Source organism: Melanostigma gelatinosum, assembly GCF_949748355.1.
Source record: "Melanostigma gelatinosum genome assembly, chromosome: 5".
Classification (NCBI taxonomy): Eukaryota; Metazoa; Chordata; class Actinopteri; order Perciformes; family Zoarcidae; genus Melanostigma; species Melanostigma gelatinosum.
In genome coordinates this window covers 19,771,777-19,792,770 of record NC_136638.1, presented here as the reverse complement: position 1 = coordinate 19,792,770, position 20,994 = coordinate 19,771,777, and the positions used below count along the sequence as shown (strand labels likewise).

The following is a 20,994-nucleotide window of genomic DNA, read 5'->3' as shown; positions in this document are numbered from 1 at the left end:
ACTAAATCATTGGAAATAAGAAGAAATATGCTCTTGATTTTGTGGTGAACTGTCCCTTAATTTAGATGAAAAACATTTGGCCTCACTTACTCCTGTCAAGATGTTTATCATATCTTTCATCCAAGTGTCGGTATTTGTAATAGAACCCTGATCTTGTCCATTAACCGGGTCCCTGTCCTCAAAATAACCCCATTACATCTCTCGTCTGGCCTCGAGAATAGATGTGGATATTATGCAACGAGGTCAAATGTGCAGTTCAGAGAGCTGCGTGTGAACATTAATGAAGCTCATTTAGTCCGGCAACACACACTTTATTTCCCCTGCCACTGATGCATTTCCTAGAGCAACGTTTTTGGGGTTCATTCCCATGACTGCAAAACCGAGAGACAGGGAAGCTGCAGGGATGAGAATATAGTTCTTCACACAGTCAGCAATAAATGGGTTCTCCATCTCTGGCACTTCACTAAAATTTCAAATGAATATTACAGGGGATCCGAACATGTGTGTGTGTACTTGAACGCCTCAACGTGGAACAGATCGACTAAGATGGAAATGACGGGACAGGACGTGACTCATCTTATTGGAGTGGGTGGGTAAATGGGTCAACACGGAGTATTCCACTTTTCACTTTCAGTCCCTGCGCCTGTTAGTGGAGTCAGCACACAGAGAAATCAATGGAAGCACAATGTCAATGGATGGTAGTGGACTATAACTGGAGGAGCTGTGCACAGCTGATAGAACCCGACAGAGGTATGAAAAAGTAGGGCAACACACAGCAGTAAACGAGTGATGCTTCTCTGTGGTCGGCAACACTATTACAGAATAGCACTTGTAAATAACAATAATGAAGGTTTCCGTAACAACACAACATTACCTAATCCCTTTGCAGACCTTACATCATGCCAAGAAATTAACACGAGCCACCAGCCGATTGCAATATTCATGCCTTCTCAAATCCGTGTGTGTGTGTGTGTGTGTGTGTGTGTGTGTGTGTGTGTGTGTGGTGCCGCCCTGATGAGCGAAGGCATCTGAGGGACTTTCAGGTTCTACCTTTATAACATTGCAAGACCCACCTGTTTATAGAAGAGGGTTGGTTAGTGTATACCGTATGTAGTGTACTGTTGGTTTCTTTGTGCTTGTGTTGCTATCTTTGCGAGGACCAAATTCAGTTACAAAAAAACATCGTAGTGAGGATATTTCTGCATCGTGAGAACATTTTGGCCAGTCCTCACTACTTCGAAGGAGGGTTCAGACCTGGTTTTAAGGTCTAAGTCAGGGTGAAGGTAGTGTTAGTCATTTTGTTGTGTAAAGGTTAGGGGCTAGACTGCATTATGTCAATAAGTGTGTGACTGTGTATGCAGAAATGTGTGGTCATCGACTTTATGCGTCTCATCTCGAGGAGAAAAAGTAGACCCATCCTCCTCTGTTTTGTTTTAAACTCCTGCAGCTAGTCTAGCCTTTGATGCAGCTATTGATTCTTCCACAACTACTCCTGCAGCATGCTCAGTAGTATCTTTGAATGTACAACTGCAGCATACAGAGAATGTGACTGAGGTTTAGTTCTTCTGGGCTCCTCCATCTATCGGGGCCTACAGCCAAGATCGGCCAATGTGGCGTGCAGGGGGTCAGAGGTCATGCTTTAACATGATTGAATGATTGCAGTGAGCCTTCTGCTACCGCTTTGAAGGATCAGTACAAATGACTGGGGCTCATATTATATTACGAAGGTTAGGTTCTCCCCAAGCAGCACAGCTGCTGTGGTATTTTGTGTCTGAAGTAGCTGCCGCAAACACGCGCTCATATTCAACAAGTCAGAACAAGTTCACTGCTGGATTAGAGTCGTAGGAATCTGGGCGTGACCTGTGACACGCACCACCCAGGGTCACTGTGTGTGTGTTTGCAATTAAGTACATAACATGAGATCAGGAGATATTAACCGATGCTTTGGCTGTGTGTCACTGGCCTGTTGTGATGATGGTTTACGTGTGATCATCTGTAATGCTGATGGACTTCTTCCCTTCCTGCCTGATTGCTCCTCATTACATCACACTAAACATGCATCTGAGGCCTATGACATCTTACACACACACACACACACACACACACACACACACACACACACACACACACACACGAGCAGAACAGAGCCAAGTGTTAGTGTTTTTACCGTTACATTGAGGAGGCACTCATTTCTACAGCAACATGTCAGTAACATGTAGTTGCCTTCTTTTGGGTTCACGTTGTAGCACTCTGACCCATCATGACCTTATGAAGACAGGGGGTTTTAACCTTTTGAGAAAATATGAGAGAGAGAGACGGAGAGAGAGAGAGACACAGGGAGAGAGACTGAGGGAGGGGTTGAGAGGGAAAAATATGAGAGTAAGAGAGAGAGACAGCTGTAAATGTTTGCTGGCCGGGCCTGATGAGATGTTTCGATGACTATCTCTCCAGCCAGTGGATTAGCGAGCTAACACTTACGGCTGCCATAAGGCCGTAGCGCCCGGAGAACACACGCACACAAAGCTGAGAAATGCGTATTAGACAAGTGCAAGTCTCCTCATAAAAAGAGGATGGATGTGTTGTGTTTTTTTCGTACATTTGGCAGAGGGGTCTGTGGGGCTATCCAGGTTTGCATGGTTGGTTGAGTAGTGGTAGGATTCTGCTATGTGCGTCGTTTGCCTTCATTACTGCCATTGTGTGCATACGTGTGCGTTTGTATGTGAGCATGCAGCCTACCATGTCTCTCTCTTTGTTGTTTATTCAGTCCAATGCCCCGGCCTGCTTGGTTGCTCTGTATACATGCTGCAAAACTAGATCTGGGTCTAAGATAATGACTCGCGGGCCTCGTGTTCACAGCATACTGATGTGAGACAAGCAGCTGAGGGCGTGTCTGACAACAATGAAGAACAACAACGCTGTAATGGCACAGGAGCACTACGCTCTGCTGGAGCTTGTTGGAGGTGAAAGTGACTTACTTCCATCAGTGCAGGTTAATGGAGGAGCACTGTACACTTTAGTGAGCGGTAACGCATGCTGGACGGGCAACTGATGAATGGGAGAGGAAGCAAGAGGGAACTCTCTTTGACAGTTGAAGAATTATCATTTCATTAACAATATGCATTATTTATGGCTAACCCATCTATTGCTCTGACGCATACATTTACAACGACCTCTTTTCAGGCATACATTTCATCGTCTTTAATAAAAGATCCGTGTGATGATACTGCAAAATCCTAAATTTGAGTGAGACTATGACACACATATGCACACACCCGCCTATATAATACACTGTTGTCACTTAGATGTATTAAGCTGTGGAGGGGTACGGTTAAGGAAAGCGATCAGGTGTGAAACCCAAAACTCTGTGAGCATAATTGCAGATCATTGTAATGATTAAATATCGCGGGGATGCTTCAGCTGCTTGTTTGTTTTTACGGTCGCTGCTGTTCCAACGTTGGGGAGGAGATTGCACAGCAAACAAATCACTGAGTCGGCATAAGGCAACTGTGGAATATCCTGGACACTTTCCAGACATTAACCACCATTGAAATGGAAGTAAACAAACAAACTGAGTCTCTAGTGCAGCGCACAAAAATCCAACCAATAAAGTGTGATGGGGAAAGAAGCGGCATAGCATCTGACACGACTGGTGTTACGAGGCTGATCCTATTCCGGACCAAAGGTTGTTGAAAGTAAGCTGACCAACTTGTATCCAACATCACTGTACAGTGTGTTTAACCCGTGCATGTAGAGGCAGAACTTTTCTGGTCTTTAAGTTTGCTTTCATCAGGCTCAGTGGAAGAGCCAAGACCTGTCTTGCGGGCTGTCAGGCGACATGATGGGAGAAATTGGGTGTCTGTATGAATCCTTGCCAGCATCGGCCCTGGCAGGCTGGCACATTACCCGGTGCTCCCTGAGGTGAAGCATGCAAGGTCTTTACAGAACCCTGAACTGGCCTGTTGTTCTCTCAGTGTCTGCTAATGTGGTGCTGAGGCGGTTCTGGTGTCCCGTCACAGAAATGAGGAAGCTTTTAAGTCTAAGTGCAATCTTAAGTGTCCCATCTCGAGTTGCCAGAATTTTGCAAGTTGGATAGTATGTATCGTCATGTTTCACAACATTAGTTGTAGTGCAGAAACATGTAGGTATGGAAAGCTTTACGTAGAGCAGCGGTTTCCAACTGGTCTGGGTTCCACCTGCATAAAAGCTCCTATACTGTATGTAGGATTTTGGAATTTCTAACTTTGGCGATTCCGAGAACACAGGATATGAAACTAGCAAAAATGATGAAATAAAATGACAGATGCCGTAATGACATAGAAAGTCTCAGTCCTCAGATAAGGTAACTCCCTGTTCAATTAAAGATACAGGAAAACGAAAAGTGTTGGTTGTTCGCTGCACGTCTTTTGGCAAAGTTGGCCATGAATTCAGGAACAACTCGTAAACACGTTCAGATCACGACCTACCGTTTGGGAGCTTCTGAATAAATGATTAATAGCGTGACATTAAAATTGACAAATAGAGGTCTGGTCCGTTCATTCATCAAAGTATGAATGAACGAGGTTCATTACGAGGTTTATTAAGACCAGGTTAAGACCAGGTCTGGGGAGGGTATAGGTTGAAGGTCACAGTCAGAGGTAGCAAAAGAGAGATCCGAAACATTCTCTCGTAAAATCACAGATACAACATGTTGTACAGTAGGGTTCAGTATTTGTTCACATTGAATATATTATCTACTAAATGTCTTCTCCCTAATAAGTGACGCTATTTTGTGTGTATCTGGAATCTCTGTCCTGGCAGCTGTTTGGAGCCACTTTGTCAGACTCCCCATTAATGCGGTGCTGACTCAGCGGTGTGCCTCATTGCCCCAATTAAACAGCTCAACGCTTGTTCACTCTGGGGAAAACTTACACACTTGCTTGTGTCACAGTTACTGTGACCTGACTACTCTACAGATGGTTTCTGTCGAGCTCAGATTTAGAGCTGGTCTGTAGTTGGAAACAGGAAGTCCACTGAGTAAAACGATGATAAGTTATGACCATTAGTGACATAAACTGGGATTTTCGGGTCAAAGAGAGTAAAGCTGCTGATATCTATGATTTGTCTATGTGGTGTAGAAATCAGTCTATGTAAACTGTACTGTAAACTGCATCTTTTTACTCACTGGTATGCAGTAAATATCAATCATTTCTCTGTGTATTAACATAAGACAAATGATGTAATGTAATTCATAAACATTACCCTCAAAGCATACACTATAAAAATATGACGCATAAGAGATGTGGACTGTTTACTACATTCTGCTTCATTTCAGTCTCTGTTGCCATTTTTAAGGATGAACAACAATGAGCAGTTTACTTGGCTAAAAAGTTACATGCTAACGATCCATAACAGTTGATAATTTGCCAAATATGCTACATTTATCAAGAGCACTGTAATTTAGGCCCTCCAATTCACAAATCTGATTGGTTTTCTGAGATTTTTGAGTATGTTTAGGTGACATGCAGGTACTTGGCATGGTAGAATTTAGAGTGACCATTCCTGATATCCATTCATTCCATTTCTGAACAGAATAGTCACGGCCCGTTTGGCTGTTTTTGGGATGCGGAGGCGAATACGTGAGAATTGTTAATTAAATAGACACTGATGGAATGTAATAGGCCTGGCAACTTTAGTGTGCTTCACTTCTCTGCTGGTCTCCTGAGTAGTTTCTCATTAATGTTGTCATAAACACCCACTCCTGCTGTTTGTTTATGCCTTTTAGATTAAGCTCCAGCCAAGCCAGAAATGAACGTTGTGGCAACATTTCTGCCTTAATCTGAGGAACTAAGTAGATATATAGTAGATAGTGTCTCACTGTGGCTTTAACTCTTGCTCTTAATTCAGCTAATAAAAGAAATTGAAGCGTATTCACTCACTGACCATCTGTTTCAAAGTCAAGGCTCGTGCTAAAACTTCGATATGTGTCTAAATGCACACTTGCAGGCGACCAGATAGGTAAGCGCAGCAGAACAAATGTGACATTGAAACTCTCCTCCCCAGCTTTCGTCTCTCCAGGCACCAAATCACATGATCATACACATTATTTATTCATGCGTAGTCGATTTATGTTTATGACTTCGACAAACCGAGTTGTTGCTTTCATGCAAGACTGCAGAGGAAAGAAAAGAAGATGAAGCCAGCTGTTGTTGGAGCATGAGTGCATCCTGAGGCTGCATGCTTGTCTCCTGTCATCATTGCAGTACAGTGTGCAGGACTCAGTGAGACACTGCAATGGGATACTTTGTCACGCGGAGCGGGGCTGGACCCCCCCAAAATGTAATTGCACTCTGTCGACTTCGTGCTGCATCCCCGCCATGTATTTTACATGAATGGGGCAACTATTCATTCCTCTTGCTCCTCTGCTTCCATTTTCTCTTGGCTGAGTGAGCAGCAGATGAGTTATTTTGTCAATATGGCTGAAACCAATTAGATAGCGGCGTGAATGTCGAGCATCACGGGTGCTGTACTTCATTCTGTCTGTAAGAGACGTATCGCATTACTGACGTCTTTACATTGTTTTCGTTCAACCGCTCAAAACGTACCTGCGCTGTTAAAATGTAGATATCAAAACATTCCCTTCTCACAGCTGCATTATCATACAAAAACATAAACATCATGAAGTAATAGCGATACATAATTCATTATGATGAATTGCTATTCGAGCAACTTTCACATTTCTGCCAGCTACGGTGAAATGAGCAGATACAAAATGCTGCCGAGGGTTTGAAGCCAACCGAACAATTTACTGTGTGCTCCACCAAAAGGTCAGCAGTGATGTGAATTATGATGTGACTTGTAGATAAGGGATATAAAACACACAAAACTGCCGGTTTGATACTTTAAAGATGAATTTAAAGATGTGCTCGCAATTCAAGAGCTGGGGGACAAAATCCACAGTGCTTGTTGTCAGTCGTCTGAGTTATCTAAATCAAGTGAGTGGAAACACAAAGAGAACACACACACACACACTCCTCAGGGTGGAGGAGGCAGGTCCAGTGCTCTCTGTCTGAGGTCTTGTGCTCCCTGCAGCTCCACAGAGATGAACCGATATGAATTGAACGACAGAGCCCAGGCCTGTGTGCCGCTAATGTGTTGTTCTGACGAGCACATCTACGGTGACTGTTGAAACCAATATCTTGGCTCTCTGTGGCAGCCACCTCAACGTAGTGCTGCTGGGATATGCATCAGAGGAATTCGACTCAGAGGACTTGATACGGCGGATAACTGGCTCCGCCAAAGCCTCGTTAGATCTTAATGTTTGCACCTTTCAGAGCACTTGTCGCTGTCATCTACACAGCAGCAGACGCACTCTAGCATCTCAACTGAACACACACCAACACAATCCTACAAACACTGCCTTTTACTGCTTATAGTGTGATAAACAACCTAAACCTAAGACAACCAACCACAGTTCCTGACTGAAAAGTCTGTGCGTTGCAATCTACTTTGACTTGCAAACTGTATTGCACATGAAGCTAAATTATCGAATCTATTAAAATCCTTAATAAGTGCAACACAAAGGAGTTGGCGTGTTGTTGCCATGGTAACAATGTGACAAGGCTGACTTTACTGCTCAGATCTCTCAAAACATACACGCTTCTTGTTTTTCATTTTAATATCAAACTTACCATTTTCTACACAAAAAATGTATCAACTTCTACTGTTTCAATATGCATGTTGTTTATTTGTTATTTACACGTATTGGAAACAATATTAGTGTGTGTGTGTGTGTGCGTGTGTGTGTGTGTGTGTGTAGGCTGCTCCTCACAAGGTTGAACAGAGTTTCCGTCTGCATCATGCATCAACATGAATGACGTCCTCACGAACAGCTTACGTAACAGCTGTAGTCTCTCCTCCTTCCTTTGTAAATTCAGTCACGTCCAACTGGAGCTGCAGCCAAACTGAATAATACATCTGTACTTTTGTAGCCAGACCTCCGCTAGTATTCCTCTGCTTTATCTCCCTCTCTCGCTCTCTCTCCCACAAGGATTAGTGCATGTGCCTGAGTCCTTCAGCAGGCACACAGACATCCATCAACAGGTTAATCTAACATCTAGGTGTTGCACTACTGTACCAAACGGGGTCCTCTTTTAGATGCAATAGAGGACACACCAATACATTGCAGAACACATATCAGGAGCAAGATAATTCATATCTTACCGATCAGGAAGTCTGCAAAGGAAAGCACTTTCTACAATCTCAGCACTCTTATCGAGGGATAGATGATAAATGAGGCAGTCAAAGAGCCTGAGTGACGGACAGTGCAGGGTAAGAGGAAGCATGCTTGGAGTAAAAGGATCTTTTTTTCACTTTACTACCTTTCCTAACTGTACAAATGTCGATAACATATACAGTGTAAGGGATGCATGCAGGCATATCGTCATGCTGCTACAAGCACAACAGATGTGGAAATAGAGGTAGGGGGTAAACGGGGACACGGATGCAGTAGGAGGGAAAGAAGTGCTGGGGAGGAAGGGAAGGAGGGAAGGAAGTACTGAGAGGGTAGGATGCAGCCATCAAGAGCCACAGGAAGAAACATAGAAAGCAGAGGGAACAAGAGGGGATGGGGGGGGGGTTGCTGACTTGCAGTCTGTAGCTAAGTAGATCAGTATTTAGTCGTGAATATAACACATTTCAATCTCACATCGTCTTCAGGACAGGAAGATAAAAGCGCTTCACCTTTTTTGTTCTATGAGGCCAGTTGAAGTGGAAGCACACACTGAGCTTGAACTCATTAGGGCAGCAGCTGCCTCCATCTATTACCCCTTTTACTTTTTGAACATCGTTTTGATCCATGCATGTGGTTCGGGGTAGGGAGGGGTGGGCAGGGGCTACAGATGCTGTGCTCCTCACTCAGTCCGACGTAAGAGGTGTGCAGGCACACACACACACACACACAGTACAAACCCAGGCCGGAGGATCCCAGGGAGAGATGCCCTCCTAAAGGTTCTCTGCAAGCAAACATGCCCTAAGCATTCAGTCTTATACGATGCTCAAACACACACACACACACAAGCACTCACACTTCCGCACGGCCGTTTGTGCACAAACACACACATGCTAGAAAGGGGCAGACACACACCAGATGCTCTCCAAGAACATGAGACAGGAATGAAAGAGAACTTAGGTTTGAGGGGCGGAGAACTATCAGTTCACACAGAATATGAGAGAGAGGGGGAAACAAGACGGGAGTGGGCGGGGGATACGAGGAGCATCAGCAAATCAAAACAAGGAGGGGATGCGATCAAACCTTCGGGCTCTGTGCTGTCTTTGTTGATGGCTTGCTTCAGTGGGCAGCAGAAGATTTCGTGACACTTTGCGCGAAAGGGGGACCCTTTACTCCTTATATCCGCAGAGTGGATGGAGTCCTGCCGTAACATAATGTACTCCTGGGTACCTGGGGCAGCGTCGTCCTGGACTGCGGTGGTGCCATAACAGAATGAACTGGGGTTAGAAAAACTCACCACACACAGAAAGAAAAGCACAACAGCAAAAAACACAATGCAGTAACACAGGCAAATGATAATACGTCACATATTAGCTACAGCAATATCTTTAAATAACAGTAATATAGCACAGAGGGACAGCGAGAGAATAGAGAGACAGAAGAGGATAAAGAAAGAAATAGATCAAGAACACCAAGTTCACAAAACAAATTAAAGACAACCAACAACGGTTAAATATAGCCTGTGTCACTTAAAAAGGAAAAAGTGATCAAATAACACAAGGAAAAGGGGGGAGGAAACAATTCTGTTCAAAGTCAGTGTTATGGCGCACACAGATCCATGAGCTGCTGCTGCGCTTTGATGAGGTGACTGTGGGGCCGGGAGAGCAGTGAAAGGTTGTGGGATTGCAGGGCAAGCGTGCAGTCTGCTGCTGTATAGTCAGCGCCACTGGAACTGAGGTCAGGTGGTGGGTGAGTATGGCCCCATGTACTGTACGAGTAGGCAGGCAGATGCAAAGGCATGCCCGGAGCGGCCAGTGGACTCGTGCTAACGGTAAGTGACGTTAAGGAGCGCTGTACTGTAACATCGCTCTGCACGTGGGTCTGGAGGGATTCTGGGATCCTGTGAAAAGCCCTTTGTTTCTATCGGATCTGTTGCGTTCGTCCTCTTCTGGGCACAGTCCCTGCTTGGCTTCGATCATTGACCTATTTTCTCTCTGTTGATGGATTAACTACAAGAGAATCAACCCAAATAAATTGTATCTTCTATTCCTAATGGATTTGAGTGCCATGCCTCTCTCTGACACATTTACTACTAAATGAAAATGACTGTGGAGTAGGCTATCAATCAGAACCACTACAATACTTAATCCCCCTCTATTTATGACATATGTGACCAGCATAATTCATTTCATCTTAACTTAACCCACCAGAAGAAATGGTCTCATGGACAGTGTTAAAACTGAAGTCCTATTCTCTCAGTTTGTTCTTGATGACCCGATATCCACTCTTCTCACTGTGATAATATCACAATCTTGTACCGCATGTAAGCCTCAGACAGCTTTACTCAGAAAGCTGAAACATGAATGGACTACAGTACCGCCTCAGTCCTCTCCCAGAAAGAATACACGAAACTACTAAATATAAACTCAAACATTATGTAGACAGACTCCCACTCACTGACTTCCATGCGCTGTGTTTTCACACAGAGTGCACAGGGTGTCTTCTTCACAAAAATAAAGATCAAGCAGCACACATTTCTCTCCTTCTGTGTCTCAAACACAAACAAAAACACATACAGGAAATAAAAAAGCTAGACCACGTGTATTAGAGGCACATGGGTCCAATTAATATTATTTTTAAATAGTATTTAAAAGGACAGGAAGAATTTAAAGTTACTGAACACTGTGTACACACTACACATGTACAGAAAAGCTGTGTGGTGAAGAGTACCAATTAGAACTTAAGGAAAACAACAATATCATAACTTCAGTCAATGCCTCAAGAGAATATAAAGTGTACTTTATTTAAATGTAGTCTTATGAATGAATCCTGAAGCTATTTGACTCTACTGATCTATTGATTATTGGGTCATGATCAGAGATGTGTGGATGCAATGTTACCAGCAGTAAACTACCTGGTATTCATAACACCGACACATTCACCCTGGAAATATCAAACCAAAACACCTGGTAATATGTTGTAGGTTTACTTTCATTCATAAAGCCCCTTTACACACATGAACATTGAGTGTATTCCATTTAACTTTGAATGCGTCTCCATTGGAGTATAGTAGTTTACCAGATAGGTCTTAATTGAAGTAAAGTTACGCAATTAACAGGAGAGTGCAGAATAGAATTATATCAGAAATAAAGAGGGGGGGATGAGCCCCAACCGTACAACCTAAAGCTACTTCATTTCAGGATTTAAGGCACTTTATTATGATGTGTAACCCAACTTAAGCCCTGCCTTAACAAAATAGAGGAATATCTTGATTTAACATACACATCAAGAATTGGAGCCTTGAACTGACAATATGAATAAATAGCCGTCCCAAGAGTGATTTATATTCTGGTTTGGCAGAGCCGCAGATATATCAACTTGACAAAGATGGTTGTTGACAAAGATGTCAAGTAAGCCTTACGAGAGATGATCGCAAGTTATCTCTTTCAAACAAAAATAAACTCCCTGTACCAGATGGACAGACTGAACTCTTCTTGATCTTAACGTGAGTGTTTCATGGTGAAACTAAAAGACGCACACACACTAACAGACAGCAGGTAACCGGGGCTCCACGCCCAGCGCCGTTAATCACCACGTGCCCCTTGTCCTTCGGTGCCTCCTTCAGGCTCCTGGATGACCTGCTACACTGACATGAGTGCAGCCCCCTCGCCAGGAAAACCACACTACTGAAACTTTAATGGGGCTTTGGAATGACTAGAGAGGAGGTCTAAGTTTCCTTCCAGGCATATGGCCCCGTTATCTGCCCCTGAGGCACAGATGTGCTGCTACTGTACTTGATCCAGTAGAAATTGAGCTAAACTGAGCTAATCTCCCCTTTTTAATAAGAACCTGTAAACTGCACAGTTTCTACCGTGCGGTCTATTCGTGTACTGTAAATAAAATCTATGAAACATTGATGAGTAGAAAAAAAGTAAAACATACAACTTTCCCTTTAAACCAGTGAAATCCTGACTATTTCCCTGTTGCCTGATCAGCTTCTTTCCTCCCCAAACAAACCACACAAACACTGAAGGGTTTGTTTCACCTGCACAACACAGGTGTGAAGATGCACTGAGGCAAATCCACAGGTTAGTTGGGAAAAGGGTCAAACTTCAAACTGCTTACTAGCACAATCATTAATGCACTCCGCAGTTGTTTTCCCTCTTTCATCGCTACCTGAGCTCGTAGCTGAGGTAGAAAAGGTGCGTTTGAGAGATGAGAATAGACTCTCTACAACTTCAGCCAATGTCCAATTCCAGCCGGCGCTCATTAATGAGCCCGCTAACTGGCGGCTCATCCGGGGTAATAAAAATGAGTGCCGGCGGGGCCGAACAGAGGAGGGGTGTGCGCCATCTTTAACAGCCGTCTCCTTCATCCTTAACCTCCAGCCTTGATAAAGAGCGCATATTGAGATTGAAGGATGCGTGATTGACACGGCATGGACCTGGGATCTCACTCTCAAGACCAGCCCACTCAGAGTGAGCTGTCAGCCGGGTTCACAATAGCTGGTGATCTACAGGCCACCGGTGTTGCCACATTGGACCTTCAGCACACTAGCAATAGATGTCCTTGCCCCTCTGATGGGAATAAATCTCACAGTAAAGATAAATGGATACAAAGAGAAGGAGGAAGGGGGGATGAGATGTGTCTTCGGTTAGTTGCTCATCTGTTTAATTCAGGTTTTATGGCCGTAGTATGTGTGAGCAGTATTTACCGTCTGGAGTATGTAGCGGGAACAGAAGAGCGGGCTTAATGTGACTAAACGTCATCAGTGACACCCAGGCTCATCAACACCACCTGCCTCGTGTTCAGATGGGGTTCAAGGATGTGTGTAATCAACTGAAGCACCGTCAGGCCCCGGAGCAATGCACTACACTTCCATATATGAGGAGCAATCTGCACCATTTTACTCAAGTCATGGCTTATATCGTCAGGAAGGTGGGACACATTCATCATGACTTGACGAATAGCACACTCACTGACTTAGAGTCAGAATTAAGCACAGAAACGGGTCTGAAGCCCGAGGTTTTCAAAAATAGCCGTGGCCTCAATGTGGCTTTACAAAGAGCAGAATCTAGCACATTGTCTTCTGGGATGCCTTTGGTACATCTCAGGAAAGAATAGTTTCATTTCCTCTGTAAGTCACCTTAGAAAGTGAGTTGATTTGAACTTGAGGTTTTCTTTGAAACTCAGAATAAGCTTGTGTTTTTATTCATGCGCTTTCATCCCTCTGAGCTGAATGTTTGTCTCTCTCTCGCTCTCGTTCTTTGTTGCTTGGCAGTTCTGTTTTTCAATCAAAACAATTGTGATGACAATTCAAATAAATGTGAAACTGAAAATAATACATTTTAGGTCTCACTGCATCCAGCTACCAGATTCCTGCATTTCAGGAATCTTCCTCCGAGGAAAGCCCGTCATCTTTTTATATTTATTAATCTGGAAGAAAACTGCGTGAAGTAGTCTCATCTTCCCCTCGTCTCCCACCCAATGTGCATCATGACAGTGTGAACCACACACACAAGGGGGGGGGGGGGGGCAATGAATAAAGACATGTTTGCAAATACATTGTAACTAGCACAGTGTCAACGTTTAGCTTGGGGCCAGACCCAGGCATGCTTTCAAACTGATGAGTAAAATCTTAAAATCAAGTCCAAAACCAACAGGGAGCCAACGGGGTGAATGGAGGGTTGAGGGTTGTGTGATTGGATGTGTTTTTTTCCAGAATGTGAGTTGTATTCAGACGTATGGAGCTGACCTTTGAGGCCACCTGCATCCTGTATGATGAGGGGAGATCCTGGGAATGAAGCACAGAACCATATTGAGTCGGGCCACCTCTACTCTGACAGTCACAGACAGTACAGTAGATAGCCCCATCATCAGAAATGTGGCTGGTTGGTTCTGGTGCTTGTGAGTAAGTGGGGGAGAGCAAGTGCACACACTCATGCGACTCCCACTTGATGAGTCAGAGATATACTGTAAGTCGGAGCCGTGTGATAACGAGCATGCTTGTGTGTTGTGGTAGAAATATAGACTGTCACTCTGATTAAGAATGGTTTCATCCTGATTGTCCTTTAATCACCAAAGGGAAACATATAACTCAATTGGCTTCCAGTTTAATCTGTGTTTTTTAGAAATTATGAGAGAGGGTCAAAAGCATGGACACACTAGTCCGTTAAGCACTCAAAGTGGCATAATAATACTTAGTAGCACATCTAAAAGCTATGGTCAGTTAACATCCTCCAAAGGCTAAGTCCTCTCACGCTGTACAAGAACACATTGATGTGGTTTCTAAACTTTGTGGCCCGTGAGCTGTTCAAATGCAGCATAATCTACGTTGAACACCTTGTTTCCTCTGACTAACCAGAGGCTTTAAGAGGTTAAACTACCGAACGAAGCAAAGATTCGAGAAAAGTCCGAAAAAACCAACTATTTTTTCTTCTCAGCTATCCCATCAATAATCTTACAACCCATCAGATGGGATCCCAACTCCATCAAGAAGTATCCCTTTTGTCAAAGTTTCATTGTAACAATTGTGTTGTGATTTATAATCAAATATTTGGTACTGCACTTTTAAACCTGAGTACATGTCTCACCCACATGATGCAACAACATTAGAAAACACACTTCCTTTACTCTTTAAGTCCCGTTTAAGAGACAGAAAGAAAAGCTGTTCCTGTTTCACCTTTTCACCCTGAAAACTATTTTACGCACCCAATAGCTTTATCATGGAGGTTTAAATCCCTGGAATGCATCTGTTCGCTTGAAAATATGCCAAGTTGAGGAAAGAAAATCAATGTAGACTCTCTTTGTATCTCTGCCATACACACGCATATATTTCCACTGTTTTTCTAACCTTTTTACTTTCAAATGCTTCAATATGCTGCTTCGGATGGCAGAGTGACAGCAGATAAAGTACAAAGAAACTCATTAACACATAAAAACTGAAAATCACAACATATTTCTTTCATATACAGTCAAATGTCATGTTCGATTGAACACACTTTTTCTTTTCTCCGAAGCAGTGCGTGTTCATGCCGGCTACTGCAGGACACTTAAATATTGTCTTCTTTAAAAAGTGTGCACAAATGATGTAATGTCCTGCTGATAATATATCCTACAACAACCCATAGCTTCCCCATAGAATAGCATCAGTCACACATCCTCCCTCTCTCTCATGGATTTAAATGTATCATGGATGTCGTGTCAACAGACAGGGATCAAACACACACACACACACACACACACACACTCCTGCTTAGGCGGATTAATGCTAAGGATCCCTTTCACAGCAATTAACAGCTGACAAGAGCAAATCGGATTGTAGAGCGTCGTATACTACCGCCTGCCGATTACTAGGCCTCTGAGTTCAGTTAGACTGAAACATTGTGGGAGGAGGTTGTAATAGGATCAATAAAGCCTGAGCAGAAAGTTACACCATTTTTCCAGCAGCTGATAGCGTGTTTTATGAGGTGCGGTTCATCCCCAGTCAAGGATTTTAATAGGAAACATCTGTCTTCTTTTATGCATAAGACGATTAGCACAGTGTCGACAACCTCCTCCGCACAATTATCGAGAGCGAGTGAACTAAGCGCACCAGTTCACTGCTGTTTCACAGGGTGTGTTCAGTTAAGTTCTAAATAAGTTACACGACCGGACACAAGCACGTCTGTACACACATACTGTGTACAAAAATACAGAGTAGACGCAGCTTATACAGTATATTACCTCATACGCTACGAGGAATGCTCTTAAATAGTACGTCTTTATTATGACAACGGGCTACCAAAACACTGACACAGAGACAGTGGATATAATAATCAGTATCCACTCATCATTATCAATAAAGTCATGTAAAAAAACTAAAAAGAAATATGTAATACATTTAAATTGTGTCTGTGGAAAGGAACGAAGTAGTCATTACAAGCCTAAGACCGAAAGCCAAGTATTTGCTTTTTAAAACATTTGTTGCTTCATGCTGGAGAAACCATACTGTTGATAGACTTCTTCTGAATTCCCAGCCAAGGTATAGAGTGATATACACTGTGTCACTGTGAGCAGTGGTGACCGTCCCCAACCTTCTGCTCTGTCGCAACCCTCAGTGCACTTACTGATGGGCCCACGTCCACCCATTGCTGTGTACGTTCATGTGGGGTCGACAGGTCCTGGATCAGTGCTCGATAACACCTCAGCTCTGTTGGAAATGGAAAACTTGAACGATCTACCTGCATCCCTTTTCCTCAACTTCCTCTACTTCTAGCTATCTCATTTGTCAAAATACTGTTGGGCACAAATCACACGGACGCAAAGAATAATGGAGACACAAAAGATACAGCGTTTCCAAATCTTAAATCACAATACTCAATCCAACAGTTATGTAATGAATGCGAGGACCATATGATCATATCGCCATTAAACCGTCACAAGTTTTACGAGCCTCTTTATTCATGACTTTACCAAATAAACCTCCTCGATCCGAGCGTCTCTGCGAGGAACACAGTCCTTGGCAGAGCGGACGTGGACGGCAGCGTCTTCCTCTGCCCACCAGATCTGATCCCAGACGGGGAGCGGAACCAAACACACACTTCACGCAGTTTATCAATGTTTTATGTATGACTATGTTTTCATAATTACTTCCTCTGTAAAAGTGAATGTGTTTCCTGTTTGTGTCTCACTGATGAACCGTGGAGGTTAAACAAAATGAGATGAAAATTGCCAGAAGAGAAGAACAAAAAGGATCAAATGAGAGCCGAGAGGATTGAACAATAGGTCCTTACATTGCTGCAGAAGTGAACAACATATAAAATACATTATCAGAGAAAAGGGTTACGCTGGTATTGTGGCTTCTGCTATATTAACGAGTGAAGAACACACTGTCAATTCCAATTGACCCAAGAGTCCCAACTAGCGTGGCCTTGATGCAGCATTACATAAAGGATTCAAATCCAGGCGTTCAGAGAGAGGAGATTTGGGAGCAGCTAGCGCCAACGCTATCTGAATCATCAAAAATATGGGATTAGTGTTTGATGGCTCAGTTTCCTAATGATGCATTTTAAGAGGGACAAAATCCAAACACACACACGCACGCACCCCTTTGTTGCTTGTTTCAAGTTGGGTAAACAGCCAGGCATTTGTTGTGCTTTGTGATGGGAACCACAGCAAGAGAGGAGTTGAACCGGAACAAACAGGGTTATTCCAGAACAGTATAGCCTTTGTTGGAGTTAAGTGACGGGACAGCTCACCAATCAGTCGAACCTTTTCTTGTTTCCTCCTCGTGTGCTTCTTGCACGTGCAGTGACTTTGTCACTAAATAGTTACTATTTAGAATTTCAAGCAAGGGCTTGAAATCAACCCAGAAATGCAGTTAATCTGACCCAGAAAAGCTGTATAAATAGATCCATGCTGTGCTTTGGAAAGTCCGGCTCAACTAGAAATCGAGATTAGTTATTTTAGCTTTTGCAGATTTATAGAAAGACCCTGTCTGCAGCAGTGGCCGAGTTACACAGCTGACACGGGTTGTTGAACGTGTCGTAGAACAAACCGGAGAACAGTAGGTGCATCACTGGCATTGCAGCCCACTATTTAGAATATGAATTTAAAAATATTTCCCAGGTCTTGTGGTCTGACACCGAGGGGATCCTATTCACTCGCAGCTGTTCCCTAGCCTGAACATTTCCTTCTACATCAGCCAAGTCGTCCCACCTGTTAACCTATCACGTGCTCAACACACTCCGAAGACCACGCACCCACATGCTCGCATGGGAAGCCAGAGGGAAAGGGACACTGGGACAATGAAGGGTGGTGCTGCAGGCAGTCATCAGTCACGCCAGAACAGTTGTGTGACGGTCTGCTGTCGTCTGTTGATCTGCTAACATGTTGTGCTGCACACAGAAGCCTCTCTGTGGTTGCTGTGTTTGCTTTTGACTCTGAGTGGATCTAAAGAGTTTGACACGAATCCAAACACGCAATGTTCTGCTGTTTCACCGGTCTGATTTCCGCCTTTAATGTTTTGCTCGGTGGTGGTTTCTATCAAACTCTTCATGCGTGAATCTTTCAGAGCCCAATAGATGTCCACAAGGTCACCTTCATTATGTCACCCTGTCCCAATACACCGCCAGCACTGTGAAAACAACAGCCTGCTCTGTGTGCGCTGTCACTTTGAAGAACTCAAACCGGAGTTGTAGCACCGACGTCACAGTCAGACGGCAATGACTACAATATCCACTGCATTGCTTACGGTGAGGTCATGGTCTCTGATCATCTTGCTTTTTATGTCGGAACAGACTCGCACAAAAAAGTGTGTGTGTATGTGTGCGTGCAGTGTGTGCGTGCAGTGTGTCTAATATGCTTGTATAACAAATATCAAAGCGCACACTACAATGTGCCCAAGGGCCCGTGTGTGTGTGTGTGTGTGTGTGTGTGTGTGTGTGTGTGTGTGTGTGTGTGTGTGTGTGTGTGTGTGTGTGTGTGTGTGTGTGTGTGTGTGTGTGTGTGTGTGTGTGTGTGTGTGTGTGTGTGTGTGAGAATACACATTGTACACAAAGCCATAATCCATGTTTTACAACGCCATGACCTGTAGCTTTAAATCATCACAACTTAACAGTCAACCATGCTGTTTTATTGGATTACATGTTGAAGGGACTGATGAAGGAGAGATTCACTAAAACCCACCACAAAAACTACAGCACAACAAGACGGTCCTTTAGACTGACGTCTGACTGTATGTCTATGTCTTGTTACTGTATGCACATTAGTAATGCTGCCTTTACTTTCTCATGCTGGCTGCTCACGCGTCTGTACACTGTAAGCAGAATAATATCAAATCTTGTTGAACGCGGAGAGGTAATTCTATAACGAACTCAAAGATTTGATGTATCATGGTATCATTAATATATACACTTGGGTGTCCTGCTGGCCCAGCGGTTAGGATGCAAACTCATAATGTTGACATTTTGATTTTGGAGAGAGAAAAAAACAAGATTAAACACAAACTGAAAACAGTGTTTTATGACGACACAGACAGAAGCCATTACCCAGTTGAGCGGTACAGCAGAGGGAGACGGAGAGAGGATTTAGCTTTATACCAAGACATGAATTATGCACTTAGTCCATCCAGACATGGAGCTGAGTGTCTTGTATAAATGCCTTACATAGGCAAAGCAAGTTTAGCCAACATTTCTCCCCCGTCTCACTTTCGTCCTGAGCCAGCGTTTTGACAAGCATCATATTCGGTCATGAGCGTAAATAGGACGGGGGGTATCGTCTGTGATAAGGGGGTCATCATGCTGAGCCCTGCGGATGGTGACCAATCGAAAGCACAAGTGCTGTAAGTGGCCACTCATTTAGTTTTTCAAGCGTTGGATGCTGTGATTTTAATGACAATTCACAGTTAAAGAGGCCCATGAAGTCCCGGTGTCTCTGCACTGGCATGCGAGTGTAAGAGTACGTGAAAAAGAGACTGTGTGTCAAACGCTGAGTCGGGCTCCGGGCTAGTTTTACTATCTGGTGTTTACAGATCGCCTGATCTGAGGGATCCCAATTACAAAGGAACTGCTTAGGACAGCTGCTTTACTCTGCGTTATCAAAACACCCGGGCTCGCCATACACCGACAACACACACACACACACACACAAGTGGTAAATAGAAATCTAAACCGCTCCTGGTATTTACGAGCACTTGTAGTAGCAACAGGTGACTAACCAGGGTCCTGGTCGTTTTTATTGACATTTTTTCAGAGATTACTGGCAACCAGATATCTCCAACAACAAGTCAAACAGTGTCTGAAAAGAGAATTATTTTTCAGTCTCTCTGAAGTTTCCTGTAACTGTTCACCCTCGTAGTATTCCATCAGTAAGATATACACAGCTAGACATATAACGATGCAAGAGATTGAATAGATTCCTATGCTGTGCGTTTTGATTTATAGTTCAGCATCTTATTTCAGGTGCAATGACTGAATTCTCTGTATCCCACGATGTCGAGATGTGTTTTTTAGGAGGCGCACATCACGTACAGCATACAGCGTACAGCATACTGTAAGCACCGTAGCTCTGCCGTCAACCCTGAAGCCACAACTATAAAACCAGCTCCAGTACATCTGGGTTAAAGCGAAGCATGACTATTATGTTTCAAAGAAATAATCCTGGTGTACTTTGGTTTCTAAAGATGTGTAATCATTCTTTGGCAGCATTGTCTTGACTCTATGCCTCATTAATTGGCTGATGTACTTAAGCAGCCTTCTTTTAAAATTACCGGTATGTCGCACTAATTGCCAAAATGTAACAATACAATTTTAAAACATTGAAACAACTTTCAATTGTGACAGCGTTCTCAACTAACGAGTAATTCCAGCGTGACTCTTGTGGTCTGGTCTATATCAGGACGAGGAAAATGTGCTCAAACTGTTGGAGAGAAGCTGGTACAAACTACATGGGGTTTCAGGTTGTCCCGGCAACTATCTTTACCACAACACAACTTAATCCGAAACACCTGGAGAGAGAGCGGCCAAACTCTTTATTAATGCCGTGCGAGTGATCGACAGCGTCAGGGAGGGATGGTGTGAGATGAAGGAGAGGGCCAGTTGTTGATGATCCTCATGTGAAAATGGTTCTGTAACTGAAGACCACTTGTTATCCTGTCACGCTATTCCAGAATATTCTACCCCGCCAGGCCAGGGGAGCAGCTGGTGACCCACACAGAAATACGCCGTCTCAGGTTTAGCTCCAGTGAAATGTTGTTGTTTTTTTTTGTATGGCAACAATCATTCCATTCATTTATTCACTCATTGATT

At 43.6% G+C, this 20,994-nt stretch overlaps 1 protein-coding gene across 5 annotated transcripts in view; it reads right to left on the bottom strand.

The window, feature by feature from the left end:
• fgf13a (fibroblast growth factor 13a) overlaps window positions 1-20,994 on the bottom strand; it is a 75,602-nt gene that overhangs the window by 34,168 nt on the left and 20,440 nt on the right. For 4 of the 5 annotated variants that reach the window (XM_079268796.1, XM_079268794.1, XM_079268795.1 and 1 more), the window contains one exon: window positions 9,290-9,457. In XM_079268796.1, coding sequence (XP_079124922.1) covers window positions 9,290-9,457 — 168 coding nt within the window. Of the gene's footprint in view, window positions 1-9,289; window positions 9,458-13,961; window positions 13,980-20,994 lie in introns of those variants that run through there. The other variant, XM_079268799.1, reaches the window with a different exon arrangement.